We start from the raw sequence: 23,425 nt of genomic DNA on the forward strand, positions 1-23,425 counted from the left end.
TGCTCATTGCTGGGATATCATGCCTTCGTCTAGCTGTTTCCATAGTGTGCATTCTTCTTTGTGTCTGGGATATCCCAAAATAGGTGGTAGTGCTTTCAGGCTTACCCAAGTTCTTGGCCTCTTGGATACACTTACCCTTCCTAGTTAACCTATGTGGGTCTTAAGACATTTTTTATAACTGGCTCCAAAGGGTGGACCAGGGCTTGTTACAGACAAGGTTTCTTATTTGATCCATGATGCTGAGTGACCTGTCCTCCCAACTGCCCATAGCCTCACCTCAGATCTGTATCTGAAAGGTGGGGAAACTATAGGAACTCCATATTGGGGTTGTTTTGCCTATACTGTCCACAAGAGCATCAGCATCGAGCCTTGCTTCAAAAGTGGTGCACTCAGGAATGTAGGGTCGAAGCACCTGCCAGCACCATCCTACTACTACCACCAGGACTAACAGGACACCGACCCCCCCCCCCCCCCCCCCCCCAGTTTGTGGAAATCTCAAGTGGGAAGTCAGGAATGTGATGATCTACTAAAGTAAGATGGAGGGATGAGAGTGAAGAATAGACAGATACTTAACAGGTCTTAGGCTAGATAGGACAGCCAGCCAGGTGTATGAAGTGACACTCTCATAGGACAGGCTTCTATTGCCATGACCCTGCTTTTCTTGCATGGCAAAAGATCCCATCTCTGTTCACTGAGGACAGGGCAGCCTGTTTGTGTGTCCCCAACACATAGAGGGACAGGGCAGCCAAGACAGCTAGGCAGAATGGGCCTGTTGGAACTATGCTGGGGACTTGGGCTAACACCCAGATTATTTCTGTCTTGGATGGAAGGCAGGGTTACTTGGTGAAACATGCTTGACTTCTCTTTGGCTGCTGGGCTCTCCAGGCAGCATGCCAGGGCACGCTGTTCTGATCATGCAGGGCACCTGGCCCAAGGAAATCCTTTAGCATGGCAAAGTCACGAGCTAAGTGCATCTGGATCACGAAAGAGCTGGCAAGATGACCACCTGGATGTGTGGCAGCGAGGACTTTTTGGAATGCAAGTGACTTGTGCTTGCTTCACTTATAAGGAAGCAGGAGGGTGTTAAGGGACATGTATGCCAAGATGTACAAAAAAAGCACCTTAAAAACTGGAGGTGATATTAAGTCACACAGATCCATCCAACCACAGCTTATGAAACTACACATTTATGTTCTATGACAGCAATGGGAAGGGCACACGGGAGGTGATCACTCGCAGTGGGTCTGTTGGTTGTGTTCAGCCTTGCACTCACCTACTTTAGGCCGCAATAGATCTGGAGGCATCTCTTAGGCAAGGAGCCCCATGAGAAGCAGCTCCAGAGCACAAGCCCAATGGCTTCAAGCAGCTCATCTTGAGACTCTCCCAGTGAGGTATGGAGCCTTCCTGGGTTAGAACAAGCTCTGTCTAGTCTAAGACTGTAAATCACAGCACAAAGGGTAGGTCTCCAATGATGTGGTGGGCAGTCAGTGTCCAAAGAACTCTGGGATTTTTATTTTCTATTGTAAAGAGGGATTAGTGTGGCTTTGAGGTTAGTACTGTCCAGCTCATGGGAGATTAGCTAATATATGATGAAGCTAGTCTTCAAAGAAAAAGTTCTATGAGGAAGAAGACTATGTTGATGAGGTCCCTCTTAGTGCACTTTTCAGCACGAGGTTATGGCCTTTAACCTCCTTGTGGGTCTCCTCAGGGGTTGGAAGAAGCCCAATTAAAAGGTAGAGCTAGGCAGGTGCCTGATATACAGCTTCTAGATGCTCTGGAAATTCCCTGCTAACTCTGAGAGGTAAAGTCAGAACTGGAAGTGCATGGTGGATGATGTCATTCTGTCACCAGGCCCTCAAGCACAGAGAGGTTGGGATGCCGGGAACAAATTCCAATGCTATCTGGCACAATTACACTTTCCTGTAAGGCTCCAGGGCTCTACCTGATGTGCCTCTTATGGCTTCTTGATAATACCAATCATTGGGAGCTAGAAAGACAACGGCTCTGGATTTGAGTCCTAGGCCTGGTCTCTTTCTAGACCTGGTTTTTCTACCATGGAAGTGGAAGCGACAGCTCCCAGGGATGAGGGGAGGACAGAATGAGTTAGGAAACCCAGAACCTGGCAGGTGAACTCCAAATCAGCACTTGGCTGTGCTGTCCCTTGAACACACACAGGTGCTAGTTTTATTTCATGCAACAATCAAGGAAATGGGCACTCAGAGAGTGGAGGAACTTGCTCAGAGCCACTGTGGCCATGTTGCCTGCAGACACTGCACTGGTACCTTGTTCACCAAAGACACTGTGCTGTGTCCTAGGTCCAAATAAAGTACTTTTCCCAACTGGATTGGGCAATCTGGGAGTTCACCAACAGCTAGGAGGAGTCAGTTCAGGCATTAGTTGGCCTTTTGTCCCATTGTCCCCCATCAGGGTGACACTGTAGTTTGCTTGGTTATAGAGCTGAAAATATTTGCATGTCCAAACTCTTAGCAGCTATTTTCCATTTAACAGCTTGGTGGAATTTTTTGGAGATTAGTTCCAGGAAAAACTGGGTTGGTCTTTCCTGAATAGTGCATCACATTCTCAAGTGCTCCCTGATGCTGGACAGCTATTTCCCAAGATCATGTGAAACCCAGGGCAGGAGTGTGCTACTGAGGGGGAGAGAAACTGAAGCCAGCCGCCTAGACTCCAACACTGACAGATGGGAGGTACAGATACTCATTTGATTCTTTTACACAGAGGTGAGATGTGGGATGTAAAGCCAAGAGTGAATTTGGTTCCCTGCTCAAATAGCTACTGGTCCCCACTACCCATGCTTGTTGCCAGTATCCTGGGTCACTGACTATATTTAGAAGGATGGAGCTGTAGAGATGGGACTCAGCACCACAGAGGCAGACCAGTGAAAAATTGACCAATCCTGGAGGAAAGTTATATATTTATCCTCTATTTACTGTTAATACTTTACAACTGTTGATAATCAATTCACATTTAATCAATTCATTAAAAATATACCACAGAAGGGTATTCTTCCCTCCCCCCCCCAGTATATCTAGAAAAATCAACCATTAATTTTACAACCCTTGTATCACCCCCTAATAAAGCAGCTGTTCCCATGAGCCGACACTCCAAATTCCTGCCCCTTCCAGCTGCTACCCTATTTCCTGAACAGACAGGTTTGCCTGTTTTGGATATTTGGTGTAAATGGGAGTACATACATCCTGGTTTTTGTAACTGGTCTATTCCAATGATTGTAGCACCATTCAAGGATTTTAGACATTCCATCCCTTCTGTGGCTAATGACAGGCTAGTGTATAGATGGATGCTACTGTATTTCTGTTAGCCAGGCATGGGTTTGCTATCTGGGTGTTTACCCCTCTGGCTATTATGAGTAATAATAGCTCACCATAGTATTTTGTTGCTTTCTTTTTCCAGTGTGGGGAAGATGTATTGGAATCTATTGTTAGCTTCCACCTGAAGGACACCAATTTTCTCACCAGCCTTTCTAGGCTGACTCTTGCCTTTCATTCTGCTGGCTGGCAGCTAGAAGTCACATGCACTCTTCCCTTAACCCCATATACCAAAGACACAGGACATTTGTTCCCACCCAGATATTGAGAGCTTGTTTAGGACCTTAGTATTATATGCATCTCTCCTTTCCTATGTCCACAATCTACATTTCCGTGGCTAAATGAAGCTTTTGAGGGATGGGGTCTTTTGAGTGTTTTACACTATTCACTAATTCATAATCATTTACTAGAGTCTTGTGCACTTGGCTTGAAAAAAACAATGTTGAAGACCCAGTGTCTTCCCTTGAGGAACTTAGGGTCTATTGAGGAAGCAAACAATCAGGGTCCAGTGCACAGAGTGCTTGTAGAGAAAGGTGCAGGGCACACATACAGATGGTTCAGTTGGGCTCTGGCTTGGAAGATAGGCCAGAGAAGGGTTCCAGGGAGGATTCTTGAGGAACAGTAGTAGTTCTGATCATGACTTGAAGTTTGGGGTGAATGAAGAAAACAAAGAGGCAAGGCTAGATGTGGGATGGCACCAGACTCTGGATACAACAGCATTCACCCTTGTCTAGGATGATGGAGAACACTGACGGGGAAGTTGATATGGGCTCCACTGACTTATGAAGACACCGCAGCAGTGTGGATAAGCAGCTGGCAAGATGAGAGAGCACTCACTAAGATGCTATTCGAGTAAGTCAGGGAGAGAATGAGACTCAGGATACCTGGAGCAGGAGGACAGCAGGACTCACTAACAGAGTTGACAGCTGTTGGAGTCATTCCCTAGGTCGACCTAAGGCAGGCCAGCAACTTCTTCCACACAATATCCCCTCCAAAACAACAATACCTTTTCAAAACCTATCTTCTCAATAGAAATAATAATGGGAAAGTGAGAGAAAAAACCAATCTCTTTTCCAAGGAAATCTTTAATAGACCTTTAAGAGTGCAAGCCCCAGTATCCTGGCGTATGACCTTTCTTAGACAGCAAGGAACCTAAGGAAGAATGTGCAAAGCCATGTGCAACCCCAGGTGCAGGCTGACCTTCAAAGGATAAGAGCAGTACATCTCCTGCTTTGTACCAGTCTATCGTTCTCTCCTAGAAGATGTTCCCACCCTCTGTCAGAGAATGGGACTTCTCTCTCTGGTAAGCCTCCACCCAGACATGCTACTTACTTCCTGACATTCCTACTATGGAGTCTGCAGCTGCTTGGACACTGGGTAAACATGCAACACCAGCTCCTCTCTAATGTTCTCAACCTCTTCATTGAGGGCTCGCCTTAGGATATTCTCTGCATTGCAAACACCTTGTTTGAACTCAAAAGGATGTATTTTCAGATGGACTCACTTGCTGTTAAACTCATTACCCTTACAAAGAAAAGTAAGATAACAACTAAAAACATGTGAGACAAGGAAAATTCACACAAAGGCAGCAAGAGCACACTGAGAGATCAAGCACACTGCCTGTAATCTCAACACTCAGGGGGCCACGTTGGAGGATCTTCAGTTTGAGGCCAACCTGGCTGCAGAGCTAGGGCCCTATTGAAAAAGTAAAACAAGGGGGGCTGGAGAGCTGGCTCGGCAGTCAAGAGCACTGACTGATCTTCCAAAGGTCCAGAGTTCAACTCCCTGCAACCACATGATGGCTTATAAATATCTGTAATGGAATCAGATACCCTCTTCTGGTGTGTGTCTGAAGACATCCACAGTGTACTCATATATATAAAATACATAAATCTTTAAGAAAAGAAAAAGAAAAAGTGAAACAAGAACACACCTTCAAGAAATATTTAAAATACACTAAACAAACCAATTCCCAGACTGCACACACAGATGTTTTGTGAAAAAAGGGAAAACACACATTACACATACAAAAGTACTGCTTAAGGAGGGCTAGGACATGGCTCAGGTGGTACTAAGTTCTCCTACTATGCATGAGACCCCAGGGCCAATCCTTGGTTCCATATAAATGGTGGCAGATGCCTGTAGTCCCAGGACTCTGGAGGTGGCAGAAGATCATTCTCTACAGCCTGTCACACACAAGGGCAGCCTGGGCTACATGAGAACCCATCTCAAAGGAAGAGCCAAGCACACTTTTGACTTAAGGTTCTCCTAAGTGGAGTCTCTCAGGACCTATTGTCACCCTATTTATTTTTTAACCTCCAGCACCAAACAAAAACCAATGAACAAACAGAAACACCATGAAGATACAAAATATTCTGGGAAGGGAAAAAAAAAAAAAAAGGAAATAAGGGAATGGAAATTGAGTTGAGAATAATTTTACAGCACATTTTAAAATAAGAATTTAGGAGCTATGATTTTGATATAGAAAATAAGTAAAATCAGTGATAAGCCAAATCTTAGAAAATACTTGTTTTACTTTATAACCTTTATTAAGTGTGTGTTTGTATGTGTGTACACAGACACGCGTGTACATGGCATGATACATATGTGGTTAGATGAAAACTTGGAGGAGCTGGCTCTCTCCTACCATGTGAGTCTTGAAGATGTAACTATGGGAGTCAGCCTTGGCTAGAAAAACCTCAATATTAAAGATTTACTACTTGTGCCAAAGGTGGTGCATGCTTTTAACTTCAGCACTCAGGAGGTGGAGGCTATGAGTTCAAGTCTAACCTGATCAACATAGTGAGTTCCAGGCCAGCCAGGGGTTTCATGGAGATCATGTCTCAAAACAACCCCCCCACCACCCCACCCCCCCCCCCCACACACACCACCACCACCACCACCACCACCACCACCACCACCACCACCACAACAACAAAAAACAAAATAAAACCACTTTTATTATTCAAAGGGGCTGGTGAGATGGCTGAAGGGTGTGCTGGATATTCTTCTAGAGGGCTTAGATTCAATTCCCAGCACCTTGCAAAGATCTGTAATTCTAGTTCCAGGTGACCTGATACCCTCTCTGGCAACTGTGGGCACTAGGAATACAAATGGTATACAGATATACACGTATGCGAAACACCCATACACGAAGATTAAAAAATAAAAATAGAGATTTACCATTCTATATAGTAAATGTAAAAAAATGTATTGGAAGGCTATCTGGAGGTAACATTATGACAGCTAAAAGTACATATGAAGGAGAATGAAGTATATTGATTATGTTTTGCATTTGGAGAAGCTACTCCAGAACAATGCTCTCTTGGAGTATTGGGATCACAGATGTGTGTCCTCGTGCCTAGCTAAAGGTTGTCTTCTCCAAGTCTCTGTGGCTCCAGTTGTACCTGGTACATGTTGGTACATGTTCATTTCTGTCTTCTAAAGAGACTGTCACGCTGGCTGAAACAGAACCAAACACAACCAGGTAGAGCCTCCTTCTCTAACACAGCCCCACTGGTTGTTCTGCTGGACTGAGTTTGCTCCATTGAACATATATTAGAGGGTCAGTGGGAGCTTGAAACCATTGCTGCACACTCAGTATATTTGGATTATCTGGGAGTCTTTGCTATAGTCACAGGTTCACAAAACAAACTAAAAAATTAAATATACAATATTTTCACCTAATGGTGACATGGTAGGATACACAATGGCATTTAATAAGTAGAGTGTCAGGACTGATGAGACTGCTCAGTGGGTAAAGGTGCCTGCTACATGAATTGGTAACTTGAATTTGATCCCCGGGACCCACATGGCGGAAGTAGAGACTGGACCCCCGAAAGGTGTCTCCTGACCTCCACATACACACTGTGGTATTACATATGTATCCACGCATACAACTAAATTAATGTAAGTAAAAAAATATAGAACATATTCTTCCCTCAGGACCCTTCCCACTCTTGAGAGTTCTCTTTCACTTAGCCTAATGGTTCTCAACCTTCCTAATGCTGCAACTATTTAACACAGTTCCTCATGTTGTGGTGACCCCAAACATAACATTATTTCATCGCTACTTCCTGTTATTTTTGCTACTGTTATGAGTTATAAATATTTGCTATGAGGGTATCTAATATGTGATCCCTGTGAAAGGGTTGGTCAAGTCCAAAAGGGGTTGTGACCCACAGACTGAGAACCACTGCCTTAGTCTATGTTGGGTTTAAAAAAAAAAAATCTATGTACTTACATACACACACACACACACACACAAACACACAGAGACACACATAAATGTATCAAAACAAAAGTGAGATGACTCAGTTGGTAAAGAAACTTGCCACTGAACCTGATAACTCAAAACCCATATGGTGGAAGGAGAAAATGGATTCTTGCAAGTTGTACTCCGACTTTTCCCATGGGAAGATAAACTCACATATACTTTAAAAAGTAGCTTAATAGGATGCTTTGGCTTACCTAGGAGGCAAGGGAAGATGGAAAGGAAACCTCACTGAAAGACAAAGGATGCAAGCCTACAGTGTGACCTGTAATAACATGAGACGAACACACACCTTACAGCAGCCAGCTGATTAAATAACCTGATACACGCAAAGCAGAAATATACACAGGAAGGGAGGTGGGGGGGAAGGAGGGAGTGATGGATTTGGAGGAAGAGGCCTGCAGCCATAACACCAGAAGATGGAGAACTTGAGATATTAATGAGACATTGTCTCAAAAACTGCAAACAAAACCCTGTCATACAAATGCATCATATCATTTTAATTTGTTTCTTTTAAACAACAACAAAAACAAGAATATGTCCATATGCAGAAATTTCAGTAAGGGGTGGCTGGAGAGATGAGCCAGCAGTTAAAGAGTACAGATTGCTCTCAGCACCCACACTGCATGGCTCACAGCCCCTGTAACTGCAGCTCCAGGGTTCCAACACCCTTTTGTGGATTCTAACAGCACTAAGACTAACATGTATCACAAAATTAAAAATAAACCCAGGGACTGGAAAAATGGATTAGCAGTCAAGCACTTGCAGAGGACCTGGGTTAGATTCCCAGCACAGGCACAACCCATACCCAGCCACCCACACCCGCAAATAATAAATTAAGTAATAACTTAAAAAGATGGAACTCCAGTTCTAAGGGATCTGACACCCTCTTCTGACCTCCACAGGAACCAGGCATACAAGAGGTGAATAAATATACATGCATGCAGAATGCTCATACACATAAAATAAATCTGAAAAAAAGAAGAGAAAAAAAAAAAAAAAAAAAAGGCCAGGTGTGATGCAGAAGCTTTTAATCTTTTAATCTTAACACCTGGCAAACAGACGAAGGCAGATCTCTCTGAATTCAAGGGCAGAGCTCTAGATAATGAGCCAGGTCAGCCAGGGCCACACAGTGAGACTCTGCTTTTTAAAAACAAAAAAGCAACCTGTTTATTAACAAGGACAACAAAAATCTGTGTACTGCTATCCTCACAATTTAAGGCCATGGAGGCTGGTGAGGTGGCTCAGTCAATATATTACCTGCCTCACAGAACCATGAGAACCTGAGTTTAAGTCTCCATCACTCATAAACTGGATGTGAGGTTTTTTTGGCAATGGGGGTAAGGAGGGAAGGCAGAGACAAATAGGCTCCTGGAGCTTACTGGGCAGCCAGCCTAGCCTAGCTTTGGGTTCAATGAGAGACCCTTTCTCAAAAGATAGTCAAGAGTGTTTGAGGAAAACACCTGTTATCTACCTCTGGCCTTCACAAGTATGTTGCATGCTTATCCACATGCCCACTCAGAAACATACATACCCTACACCCCCTGTTTTTAAACCATAGGTCACTGTTATTTGTTTTTTTTGAGACAGGGTTTCACTGTTTACCCCTGTATGTCCTCGAACTCAGAGACCCACCTGCCTTTGCCTCCCCAGTGCTGGGATCAAAGGTATGTGCTAAAACCACAGACCACTAAATAAATCTTCCAGAAGAGAGAACCCATCTTTTCACCTAGAGAGGAAGGCTACTAATGGCCTCTATTTAACCTTGCTCGTTTCTGCTGCTCACGAATGCTGGATAGGTGCTGCCATGGAGCTACATCCATAGCCTCATGCTCAATCTCTGTAAAAGTTTATGACCATATCAAAAGTCAGCCTCCCAGGGCTGTTGCAAAGATCAGAAGACTAGTAAGGCCTTAGTCAAGTAGCGGAAGACATGGTCTCAGACAAAAAGTGAAGTTTTATAACTTATAAAATATCTACATGCACTTCTCTTTTTTTGAGATCACCTTTCTTGAAGCTTAGGTAGAGAAGATAGGGCCTCCATTCTACACACAAGTTAAGGATAAGAAAGATGAACCAGTAATAGTGCCCTCACCTCCTCAAGGTTCTATCTTTATGATAATGGGATACAAACCAGAGCCCTGAGTATATGCTTTACCACTAGACTCTAGCCCCTTCATAGCCTTTTGAACACAGCCAATCTCCATCTAGAATCTATCTCCCATTTCTATTTTCTAACCCCTAGGGACTACAACTGTGCCCTAGTCACTGTCCTCACTAAAAGTGACTCACTGTATCCTCACACAGAAACAAAAGAATGATTGATAGACCCGGAGCTAAACTTGGATGTATTCTAACACTGGCCATAATCACCTTGCCACCATTCACAATGGTCACAAGACTCTAAGGTCACAGAGAAAGCCTACTGGAATGAATACAGCATCTATTCTAAACCATGACTTTAATAACTCAAATCACACACATACCCCTCCCCCAAAGATAAAAAGGAGTACTATTGGCGCAACAAACACCTATAGTTCCAGTTACTTACGAAAATGAGGTAGGAGGACTTGTTTTGTTTGTTTTCCCAGACAGGTTTTCTGTGTATGTAACCATGGCTGTCCTGGAACTCACTCTGTAAACTGGGCTGGCTTCCAATTCAGAGATCTGCCTGCTTCTGCCTCCCAAGTACTAGTATTAAAGGCATGTGCCAACACATACAGCTCTGGTAGGAGGTCCTTAAGTCCACAAGTTTGAGCCTAGCCTTGGCACCCTAGTGAAATCTTGCCTCAAACCAAACCAAACCACCCTCAAAACAATGTACTTTGCATGTATTGAGTCAATAAGATGCTGTCCTCTGACCTCTACATGTATGCTGTGGTACTTGTGTAGAGTCACGACCATGTGTGGAATGGATGTCTCTGGCTAGCTGCTCCACATCATCACCTTTCCGGTTATGTGACACTTAAGGGCTGTGTGCAAGGCTTGCTTTTGCTTTTTCCTTCATGTATTTCAGAAGGAAAAACATGGACTTGGGATGGAGATTTGTGGTATCACAGCTTACGTAGCATGGCTTTGTGCTTCATGCCAAGTTCCACAAAGGGGGGGAGAGAGAGAGAGAGAGAGAGAGAGAGAGAGAGAGAGAGAGAGAGAGAGATATCGCGATCGCACAGCAATCATATAGCAATTTAAATTTTGTTTAAAAAAGAAAAAAAACTTTTTAGTTCTTTCCTTCAAAGATCACTCTAAAGATTCAGCCCCCCTGCCCCTAAAACAGGAAGTATAAACCAGTACTAATCAGATTAGGAGATACATGACTGCCATCAAGAGGTCCGCTAAAATGTAAATGTGAGATAGAAAAATGCCTTTAAAACAGTAAATATTCCAATCATTCTTCTTATCTGACCTATGTCTATTTTAATGTTTCCCAAAAGGGGCCAACTAAATGTTAATGCCTAAGCCCACCACTAACCACCCATCCCTATGGAGGGGCAGCTTGGAATCAGAACTGTGTTCAGGGGCTGGGGAAACCGTTTAGCAGGTAGAAGTGCTTACTATATGTAAGTCTGATGACCCGAGTTCAATGCCCTGAAACCCATGTAAAACAGCCAGATACAACAACATGTGTCTCTAAGTCCACAGCTACTTTGAAATGGGATGTGGACAATGCCTTGGTACCTCCCAGTCTTGCAGGCCTAGAGTACATAACATCATAACTATACAAACAGAGTCTTGCAGTAGGCAAGAGTAGATACTGTTCTCTGACTTCATATGGGTGTTAACAGTGCATATGCATGCTGCCCACAACATACATAGAAAAATTATGTTTAAGCTGAACAGAGTGACACAAGTCTATAATTTCAGCACTTAGAAGAAAGCCCATGGAAGGAGGATTGAAATCCTCTAAACCAGCTTGGGAGATATATATATATATATCAATCAAGACCATGACTGTCAGAATCAATGAATGAAATCCTATTCCATCAAATCCAGGGCAGGTATCTCCACTTTGGTTTTTCTTACTCTATCATAAAACACCTTGTTGTTCTAGCATGAGAGGGTAGCCCTAGAAGACTTGTGACTTAGGGTCCTGCAGCATCTTCTCTTTAGAAGAGAACACAGGTGTCTCTCTTACTAGAGCAGCCAGTCAAAAGTGAGCACCTCTCCATAAACTGTTCCACAAACACTGTGTTGCTGTCACAGCCCAAATGTTGGCTCCTGACAACCACAACAGAAGAGTTCTCTGTTGTGGCTTTTGAAACCCACAAAATAGATCACCAAGTACAGAAACCAATTGTAGTTTTACTTATCAGGAGCTCTGGGACACACACTAGAAAGGTCTCATTTCAACAAAACTACAGCTGACGTGAAACGACCTAAACCAGGGTGAAATCACAAGGTCTTACGCCATCTGTTTGCAAAAGTGGGGTTCCATTATCCAATTCCCAAGTCATATTCTGTTTCAAACCAGTTCGGCAGTTGAGAGCCAGGCACTATACAAAAGAGTGCCTTTATCTTTTCTGCCTGGGGTTCTCGAGTGTACGCCTCACATCTTCTCCCCTGTCTTGTTCTGACTCTGTCTCCTCAATTCTCATTCTGCTGACCCAATTCTTTGTTGTGGTCCTATAGGCACAAAGGTCTCTTACTGAGGCTCTGAGGAGCTAGGGAGCTGGGTCTGAGCAGAGGCTTAAAGTGTTCTGAAGCCAGTAGCAATCCTTTGCTTCTGCGTTCACTGACACTCTGACTCTAAAACAATACTCGAGGCACTGGGAAACAATACAACATCTATGTTCTGACACTTGTGAAGCTGTAAAGTTCAAGATCAAAGTGAAAACTCAGTTTGTGCCGAGTCCCTCCTGGACTGCAGAAGGCCCCCTTTCCTGCTGTACCTGCCCATGGTCAGAAGATAGCAATTTTTTTCATGTCTCTCCTTGTGAATGGCAACAGACAGACAGACACATAGTCCACCTACAAAGAGAGATGTGCTATACTAGTAGCCTGCCAGAAGTGGAAGAAAGGGAAAGGCCATAGCCCATCATACAGGAGGCAGTGTTGAACAGTAATGTGAGGACATGGCACTGAGGAGTGCCTGTGTAAAAAGAGAGCAGACAAGATCCATCTGTGCTGTGTCTGCCCAGTGAGGGCTCTCATTCAGGCCACTTCCAGGTTAAGCTGCAGCACTCCAGCTGGGACTGCAGATGGGGGGTGGGTGGGGAATATGTAGGTGAGCAACAAGGGGGACCAGGGCCTCTGTGCCTTTTCTCCTTCCAGAGAAAGAGCAGAGTGAGACTTGTAGAAAGGCAGCTACAGCAAAAAAGAGCAGGAAGAGAAATAAACACACAAGAATGAGATAAAGTTGAGACGTGAGATCTCTAGAAGAAAGCAGATCCTAAATTGCATGGCAGACCTGGACGCAGGAAGTGCTATGAACAGGATACTGGGATTTCAACTGTAATAGTGAGTAACAAGAAGTTAAAAGTGAACTCTCACAGCATGGCTACAACAGTTTCCTACTCCCTGTTCTGAGGTTGTCTGAGCTAGGCAAGCACCAAACTCCCCATACAGAATTTCTTAGGCTCAGTCCTAAATAGGTAAGGTAAGGTCATTGGCTGTGGAGACAGGAAGCAGTATGGCCTACACCATGGTAAAACTGAGATTTTAAAGCAATTACATGGGTTCCAGAGTCCATGCTGACCCACCCTGCTACTGCCTTTAGTAATTCATAAAGAAATGTCCTTCCAGGCAAGTTATTTTTTGTGGGGAGTAACCAGTCTGGACCCTGAGAGCTGGCACCTCTATGCAGGGGCAGATAAAGGTGTAATATCCTGGACAATGTCAACAGCAGCAGCAGAGGCAATGGCAACAGGCTTATTAGTTATGGCCACTAGCTACTGTTACAAGGCCTGCAACACACTGAATCATCCTACTGACTCAAAGTGCTTTTATTAGTCCCATTTTATAGTACAGGGAGTGAAGGCAAAGCAAGGTTAAATATTTGCTAGTAAGCAGCAAAGCCAAGGTTTGGCTTGAGGTTCATCCCTGTACAGACTATTCACTAGTGAGAAAGAAAACACAACTAAAATGTGCTGAATGTATAGCACGGTTTATGCTGAAAGCTTTTGCAGCAGATCCACTGTTAATAACGACAGTGGCATTCTGTGACTGCTCCCACAGGGATGCTCAGTTGGCCCTTAGAATGTTTGCTAAGAGCCCATCTCCCAAAGGCTTCTAATGATCTAATGGCAAGAGCTGTTCCCTAAAGATGCTCCCATCAATTAGTGGTGAAACCTAAATCTGCCATGCAAAAAGCAATACACACTTTTACCCAGGCAAATGAAGCTCTGATCATTCTTTTTATGGAGGGTTTCACTTGTGCTGAGGAGCTGGGGGTTGCCTCTGAGTAGAGACATAACACTGAACCACATACACGAGTACACAGAGAATGGCAGAAGTGCTTCTGCAGGCCACTGAATTAGCTAGAGCTTGCTTCCTACCTAATTCATCTTCTCATACGACCAGAGAGCTGGCCCTTCTGTTCTGCAGTCTGAGTGGACTTGTGCATCACTGTCAAATGTCAGAGAGAGTGTCACTTGTCTGTTCCACACATATGCAACATTTAAAGCAGAGAACAATGGCTGGGCAAGCAGGACTCTGGGGTCATCAAGATTGTGTAAACCAGTCTGAACTGGAAACCACAGAGAACCACAGTAAAGAGCAGAGCTGCAGGGCACAGGCAGCCAAGTGCCTCCTATAGGTAGAATCAATCACTCAGCTACTACAGGAATGTGTATCACTATGCTGTCCCCATCCTCATCCTTAACCCTAAGAGATACCAAACCACAGAGCCATCATGTTCAGCACTCTAACTGAATTACTCAAGCCTTCCTTTTAGGCATATGGTTACTGCAGGACTAACCGCCCCACAGATACAATGCTGAATGAAGAAAGCCAGGTACAAAAGGAATATCACCTACCATTTCACCGTTAAAGCTATTCTACCTTGTCAGAAGCCAAGACATGCTTATCCTTCCTGAGGGAAAGAACTACTAGGGCATGACTAGGAGACTGCTCATCTCCTGCTCCTCCGCTGCACTGGCTACAGCAGCAAGGTATGCTCCATCAGGCACATCTGTACTGTGTACATGTATGACACACTTTTGTTAATGTACAGTCAACTTCAGGGACAAGTTTTAAGAAATCTACTGTAGGCATAGTTCAGTTTTTCTCAGCCTGCTGCTCTGAGATCTCTATTTTGATATCTACCCCAAGCATGTCACTGGTAGGTGCCACTAACTCAATGGCTAACATCAATCAAGCAGGCCATCCCAGGCCTTCTCCTAATATATAGACAAGATTTGAGTTCTCAGAATCTGCTGGGGACAGCCTGGGTACACAGGCAAATCTGGTCACAGCCAGTGGACTTAACAGTGACCCACACAGGGAAAGGGCTTTAGTTGACCGAGGTATCATATTAGGTTCCCAAACTCTTCATGATGATTTTTTGTTGAGTTCTGGCCAGTTGTCTTGTAAATATAACACATCTGATTTATCCAGTCATTGTCTTCTGATAAAGATTCAGATGAAATATTTGGCAAGGAAGTTCATAAGATTAGAGTGCACTGCTAGTTGGCAGGGTATGTTCAATCACTTTGTTAGCATAGTAAGCTTGGCTCTTTCCAGCATAAGGTACTTCAATTTAATGTGTTTGGTGACTTTTTTTTTCCCTCTTTCTTTTCCCTCTTTTCCCTCTTTCACAGAAGACAGGTCTTACTGTGCAGCCCTGTCTGGCCTCAAATATAGATCCAGCTATCTTTGCCTCCAGAGTCCTAGGATTAAAGAAATGTGCTACCATGAACAGTTATTTATATCCACCCACATATATTTATACAATAACTTATTGTTGAAACAGCACCCCCTGCTTTAGCTTTCCAAGTAATGAAACTAGAGGCACAGGCGGCTTAGGCTTTAAGATTGTAAAACAAAAAGTTTTCCGAGCCATTCAGCCAGCAACTCTTGAGTACCTAAGATCAACTTCACTAAGGCGTGATTTACTGAGGTATCCATTTAGAGTACCAATTATGAAACGTGTATATGAGCAAATTACCACAATCAAGACACTGAATGCTGCCCCTGCCCCCACGTTTTCTCAGGTTCCCTTGTAGAAAATCATTCCTGGGCCAGCTCCTAGGCTGCACTGACCTGCCTGCCACCAGAGAGTAGTTTTACTCCCAGAGCTCTGCAGAGTTATTTCTGTGGTTTTGTGACTAGCTTCTGTCACTTTTGACAGGATGGCAGCCACAGTCTATCATGTTAGTGGGTGTGGCAAAGCTAGCACCTTTAGGTTCCAAGTTGTACCTGATAGGGTGGATGCACCATAGTTTGTTCTTTTACCTGTTGAGGGACACCTGGGTTCTTTCCAACTTAGGGATCTCCTGAACAAAGGTACTACAAACTGTGGTCTAAGTCTAGGTGAACATGTTTTTATTTCTCTTTGGCAAATAAATACCTAGAAAGGGATGGCAGGTGTATATTTAACTTTTTCATAATGTGCCAAAGAGTTCTGCAAAGCTACCCCTCTTCCCTACACCTCTCTGTGGTTTCTTTGAGGATGCTAACTGCTCCATCTCCTTACCAACACTTGATTTTGCTAGTCACTTTATTCCCTATTATTTAAAAACCCAGTCATGTTCTATGCTGATTAATTATTGATGTATGATTATATCTATCTCTGTAGGAGTAATCTGGGTACTGTGTAGAAGAATCACCTGTCAATAAAGACCTAATGGTCAATAAGCTGAGGCAGGATTAGAAGGTGGAACTTCCTGTTGGGAAAGAATCAGGTAGGAGGAGGAATTTTTTTCCTGCCACCTGGACTCTGAGGAGATGGGACATATGAAACTGAGGAAAGATAACCAGACATGGTACACACAGAATAGAATACACAGAACAGTTACATAAGTTATGAGTTGGGGACCACGCCAAAGCTTATGGCCTAGGCATTTATTCATAAATAATTAAGTCTTATAGTAGTTATTTAGGGAACTGGGTGTGGATGGAAAACCCCGAGCTTACATATCTCTCCCATCCTGGACATCATGAGGGCAACTCAAGTTCAACACAGTGCTTAGCATACAGGAGGTGCTTAATTAATAAATACATTTACTGAATAACGGCTGAATGAAATCTGCTACCTCTACCAGCAGATGATTTTTTTAGAGCCACTCATGAGTTCTCAGGAAGTTTCTGTCTTCCTACAAGCATGTAGTCCTGTATGTGGGACTTCCCCATTCAGGCAAGCCTGACCAGTAATGCTGTCTAAAAAGGTCCAGTGTCCCAGAAGGGTAGATGGGCTAGCACCACATGCTTCACAGAACCATTAACTGACCACATACTATATCATAACCAAGGCAAGGTAAAATGACTTCATTCTAGGACTTCCCACAAAAGACATATGTGTGTGTGTGTGTGTGTGTGTGTGTGTGTGTGTTTCACTACGTAGCCTTGGCTGGCCTGGAACTCACTATGTAGACCAGGCTGGCCTTAAACTCATAGAGCTTATCTGCCTGTCTCCTTGAGTGCTTAAGTGTTACCACCACACCTGGCCCACAAAAAACTTTTACAAACAAATGAGCTTCAGTTACAACACTGCACCCAACTAGGAGCAGCCCCTTAGGGATGCCAGGCTTTCTCAAGGTTTTTGCTTCAGAGATTAGTGGATGGGAACACACACGCTACCATCTTCTTACCTGTGACACTAACCCTGTACTGTAATGACACTGAGGTCCTCCCAGAAGGATTAGAAAGTTAGTATGTCCCTGCTCTGTCCCAAGGGCTTGCTTTCCACCATGCCTGGTTTTTTCAAACAACAGAACAAGCTATTATGAAAGGCAAACACACATACACCCCCAAAAACAATGATAGCTTACAACATCCATAAACGTGTATAGATAGGAAGTGAGTTGATGGGTATGACAGCAAGTCATTTTTGGCATTATTTGGCAGCTGCCAAGCTTGCTTGACTTTGGGGACTTTCTTAATTCATAGGAGCTAAAACTCAAATGTACCAACAGGAGGCTGGAGAGATGGCTGAGTGGTTAAGTGCAGTGGCCAGTCTTCCAGAGGACCCACGTTCAATTCCCAGCCACATGGTGGTTCGAAACTGTACAGTTCCAGGGTTCAACCACTTCTGGCCTCCACAGGCCCTGTACACAGTGCAGACAGACAGACATGCAAGAAAAACAGCAATATACATAAAATAAAAAAACAAAAAGTTTTTAAAAATGTAACATCAGATTTGAGGCCTACCAGTTAGGTACACAGAATGGTCTGAATATTATGATTTGAAACATCAAACAGGTACCTTCTGCCCATGAAACCACTTCATTACTCTGTGGTTACCTGCCATGCTTGCTTGAGTGAGGGGCCCTTAAAAGTTCCCTCATAGGTTCCTGTGATATTACAGCACATTCCCCGAACCACAGGAACCCTGATTCAAATCTAGGTGGGGCCCTAGGCTTTGAAATATATTTAATAACCAGGGCAATTTCAAATCAAATTATACTCTGAACAGGTATTCTTAGAACAGCTAAGTTCTAAAAGTGACCCCTCACCATGTTCCAGACAAATACACTACATAGAATTGAATATTCCTACTTCCTGCCATGAAGCAGGAACTCAATTAACCTGGCTAGTACTCTGTGTTACTTAGGAGTCACACTGCTCCACAAGGGAGCAGTGACTCTATAGCCTCAAGCAATTTTCCACATAAACGAAAACCAAGGGCCAGGGAGAACATATGACAGAAAGCCAGCCCTCTGGCCTCCCTAGCGCACAGTGACTCTCACGGAGGTCCCAGAGCAGCTGTGGTAACATGCTCTCTTCCAGCCTTTCCATGTAACTGGAGCTGAGAGGATGAAAATCTAACACCCTATTAGCACAGCAAGCACAGAGGCTGACCCCACAGCTGCCTAACAGCATCTGCAAATCAATCTGGAAGCTCTTCCAACCACTGGCCACTGCCTCAGCACAATGCAATTTCAGGCAACATTTAACAAAGGTAAAGGAACTAGTCATGAAAAAAGTAAGAACAAGACTCAATCTATACCCAAGATGATCCGACACTTACCTAAGGTGGAAAATGTACTCAGGAAGAGCTTCAACTGAAGGCAGGTTATAAAGCATTAGGAATGGCAGTTTTCACATGAGAAAGCCATGAGAAAAGAAGGCAGAAGTATGGAGAATTTGCAAGTTCATCCTCACTGAAGTAGCAAGTTCGAGGTTAGCTTGGACTCTATGAGACTGCTTAAAAAAACAAACAATCACACATACACACACCCCACCACCACCAACAAGTGCCCCAAACCTCACAATTTTTAAAGGTACTAGGATAGCTTAAGTTGCCTGATTTACAGATTATTAAGTCCTTCTCTCACCCCAAGTTCCACTGTGCTGTCTATGCCCCTGCTAGTTGTGCTGTTAAGGCTGAGAACTGGGTGGGTGGAAGCATCATGGACCCTGAAGCTGGGGTATGATTGATCTCTCAAGCCTACCTCTGAAATGCAAGGTGCAGTGCATTGTTTTATCTGCCAGAGCCATGTGCCAAGATTAAAGGGACAGATGCAGAAACTGGGGTACAAGTTCTTTTGAGATTGGTCTGCTCTGATAAAGTTAGGTGGGTTGCTGGTTCTGTTGGTCTGGGAGGATTTGGCTGAACACTCATGTGAAACTGTGGAGTTATAGGGCTATTCCTCCCACAAAGAAAGAACAAGAGAGATGACAGGCCAATGAGAGCACCCACCCAAGTTAGGAAAACAGTTCATCCAATCACTCAACACAAGCTCAGAGCTCTCAGAATTCGTTTCACAGACATGCCTTGCTTGAAGAGGAAGCAGTGGTCCTGTGTCCACTGCACACTGGAGACTTACCCAGGACCATGCTCTGAGAGGTTGTAGGAAGGGCTGAAGTGGGCTAAGGGCGACTGAGAAGTCTCCAGACAGCACTCCAATGGGCTATTCTTCTGTAAAGAAGCTGTCTAGACACTTTAGAAAAGGTCATGGTAGCAGTAGGGGTGGTAGTGTGGAGGTGGGGTTAAGTCCAGGGTGGGGGTGTGTGTGTGTGCAGTTCTAGTAGACAAATGTAATGTATAACTGTTTGCATCCTGGAATTAAAAAACACAACAGTAACTGACAGTTTAAAGTTAGCTGAGCAAATTCAAACATGGACCATGCTTGAAATGACACTATTAATACTATCAAGGGTAATGATGTTTTTCTTTCAGGTGCTGGAGGTGGAACCCAGGACTTCTGTTGAACAGGTGCCTGAGCACTGAGACATGCCCTAGTTCTTGGCAAATACTGCTTTCTTTCCAAAATTATTATATTATCAGTATGTCTGCATACATCCATACATACTGTGCGATATGTGTGGAGGTCAAGGACTTTCAGGAAGTCCTCTCACCTTATACCACAGGTTATAGGTTTGCCATCAAAGGCTTTTATCTATTGAACGTATTGGCAGGCCCCTGGTGAATAATCTTATATTCATAGTTGACAATGCCAATGTAGTATGAAGACCCTTTCAACTTTTCAATAGCTTTTACTACCTTCAGATTCGCAACCAAGAGAAAGAAGGTGAAAAACAGCCATGGGTGTGATGACACATACATATTTATGATCCTTACAAAGAGACAGTAGACCAAGGAGGCCAGACTGATTTACAGATCAAGATTCAGGACTCTTTTTTTTTTTGAGGTGGGGGATGGGGAAAGCTGCACAGGAACAGAGATGATACCAGTCCCTCTGGAGCCAGGGGTGAGACATATCATCCCTGGAAAGGGGATGGCATCTGAAATGTAAATAAAATAGCCAATAAAAAATAAATTAAAAAAAAATAAAAGATTCAGGACTCTTGGAGCATGTCTATGGCCAGGCACCGTGATCTATGCCACTCATGTGGGTCTCTTTGAGCCCTGTGGCCATTCCATGAGGCTGGCCAGTTATCAGTGATTATTGATCTACTGATGAACAGAAGACAGCAGAGATTCTGACCCAAGCAGGGCTATGAGTTGAAAGATTCATCAGGACTCCAGAAGACCTCTTTAGATATTCTGACTCTTCTTTTGACACAGGGTCTCACTGTATAGCTCGTTTGGCCTGGAACTCAGAGATCTGCCTGCCTCTGTTTCCCAACTGCCAAGATTTAAGGCCACTTAATCAGTGAACCAGGCCACTGCTTCTTAAGCACACAGGAAGATGATGTTTTATGATCAGCAACAGAGGTATGGTGAATCACTTATTACTGACACTTATGCAACACTGTAGTAAGATACAATGCAGTTAGGCACTTTGTATTTCAAATAAGTTGTACAAAATGTGTACTGTGTACTTTTTGTCAAGGTAAATAGCTGCTTTAAAAATAGGTATGCCATCAGAGAGTTTAGGGGCCAAGAAACATGCACATAAAACAATGTCTTATTTAAACATAAAACCTAACAGGCTTGCATATGGGCAGGAGGGGTCAGCAGTGCAATGAAGAATAATGGAGAGGCTTTTCTGCAGCATGATCACACAAGCAGGATAAACTGAGAAAGGGAGAGGACAGAGATGAGATAAAGTAGTTCTAAGAGATTGGAGTATGATCAGATGAGTCAGTGTTTGGGGGACAGAGATGCAATCTGGCAGAGTTCATAGAGTAGCAGCTTGGCTCAGCAGTGGAAGGTGGATAAGGGTCAGGGTGAAAGGATTAAGAGGTCATAGATTCCTGTGTTTGTGTGTGCTCAGGAGGTATGAGGAATTACACTCAGGTTCTTGCACATGCCAGGTAAGTGATCTAGCATTGAGCTACATACCTAGCCCAAGCCTCTGTATTTTCCATCTTAAAGATTCTACTATGTGGGTGCTGGGAATCAAACTTTAGTCTTCTGCAAGAACCTACAGTGCTCTTAAATGCTGAACATTCTCTCCAGCCTCCCAAGTCTATAGTTTTATTTTTTTTTAATAGGGGTGGGGTGCAATGGGTTGAGGGATTTGAGTCAGTGTCTCACTGTTTTCCTGGCTGGCCTGGAACTGTCTATGTAGAGCAGACTGGCCTCAAACTCACAGAGATCTGCATGTCTTTGCCCTCTTTAGTGCTGAGACTAAAGGTGTGCACTGGCTCCCAAGCCTACAATTTAAAGTTTAACTAATAATGCTTTGGAATCCACAGTGATAGGCACCTGCTTCAGAACCCCCTTGAAGATCCTGAAAGCAGTTAGGAGAAAGCAGAGAGAAACAGTGGTGTGAAACTGGAAGGCAAAGAGCCATGTAGGAGCCCTAAAGTCAAGAAAACAGAGCATCCACACAAGTAAAATGTCATTTCAAAAACAGAAAACCCTGAGGCAACTTCCCTTTGTTGTATCTCACACTTTCTTGTGTGCAAAAACTAAGCTATTTGATCACAAAATATTCAAGCAATGTGACTGTTTTCTTACCTCTGCAGAGCTGAGACCCTAACTATATATGAGTCTCAGGTGCCTGATCAGAATGCCAGAAATGCTAACAGTCTCAAATACTTGTTCCCACTATTAAATGTAATATGTGTCCCATATAGCCTTTCCCTTCTCTCAAGCAATTTACAGACCTACAAGGGAACACAAACAGCCAGGCAACTACCAAACAAGTAGCCAACTAGCCACAACTAGCTAAAGCTATCTCTGGTCTGAGGACAGAACTGCTGCCACATTCTTTTAAGTCTAGTCAATGCCACATGTTATTAGCCTCCTGACTGAAGACTCAGCTGTCAGATCACCCAAGTCCTTCTCTGTTAGCATCTCTCATTTTCAGAAAGCTCACAAATCTCAGCTCTCTTCCAAGCTCCCTGCAGGGAGTGGGAGGTACTATCTGCTTTGGGGACACTTACCTGTGGCTTCAATGTACTCAATGCATCTTTCAATGAAAATGGGAATCGGCTTCTCTGGAGTTACCACTGTTGTTAAGGGCACCCCAAAATAGTTACTCTCCCAGGTTGCCTTTGTGATGGATGGCCGGGGTTTGGGCTTTGGTTTCTGTCCAGGAAAGAAAAAAAGTGGAAGCACAAAAAGTTTAAGTATCACAGACCTAAATTTGCTCATCTTCCTAATAGTATTTTCTGGCCTCCAAATATCATACAAGATACTGGAAAGTTGTCACACAGTCATACATTTAGTGTGAGAATGCATTATTAAAACAAAAATGTTTACAAGAGCCAGGCCAAGTTTACTTAATAAGTAACATCATAATGGAATCCATATCCTCCATTGGGGACACACTGGAATAAACAGGAAGTTTTTCAAACAATCTGCACGGATGATACATGGTATATACTCAGAGATGGCTGATACCTTGAAAAGATCAAACACAAGTACAAAAACTAGTAATTTCCTTTCTCTAGAGAAGAAATACAGTGATCTATCAGCCTGGGGTTAATTCCTGGTGTTTTCCACTCTAGGAAATGGTAACGACTACTAAAGAAACAATACAATGATATGATCCAGGCCCATGCCTGAATTTCAGGCCCTTGAAGGCTGAGGCACAAACAGAGTTCTAGGCCAGCCTGGACTACATCTTCGTGAGACCATGTCTCCACTCACCCAACCAACCTGCAGGGGCAGTGACACCCACTGAGATTTTACTATTACCAAACAAGTCCCATATTTGCTTTAAAACCTCACAACCATTCACTTTTCCAAGAAAAAGAAGTCTCACAGGTCTAAATGACTCAACTAGTAAAAATGCTTGATCACTGAAACTCATACTGTTTAACCCTATAAATGATGCCTCAAAATCACTCAAAC

At 43.6% G+C, this 23,425-nt stretch overlaps 1 protein-coding gene across 1 annotated transcript in view; it reads right to left on the minus strand.

Annotated features, from left to right (window-relative positions):
* The window catches only part of Arhgap35 (Rho GTPase activating protein 35), a 111,783-nt gene that overhangs the window by 23,659 nt on the left and 64,699 nt on the right, over positions 1 to 23,425 (minus strand). The window contains exon 3 of the mRNA XM_076927356.1: positions 22,513 to 22,657. Within this exon, the coding sequence (XP_076783471.1) occupies positions 22,513 to 22,657 (145 nt within the window). The remainder of the gene's footprint in view (positions 1 to 22,512; positions 22,658 to 23,425) is intronic.

This window comes from Arvicanthis niloticus, chromosome 29, assembly GCF_011762505.2.
Source record: "Arvicanthis niloticus isolate mArvNil1 chromosome 29, mArvNil1.pat.X, whole genome shotgun sequence".
NCBI lineage: Eukaryota > Metazoa > Chordata > Mammalia > Rodentia > Muridae > Arvicanthis > Arvicanthis niloticus.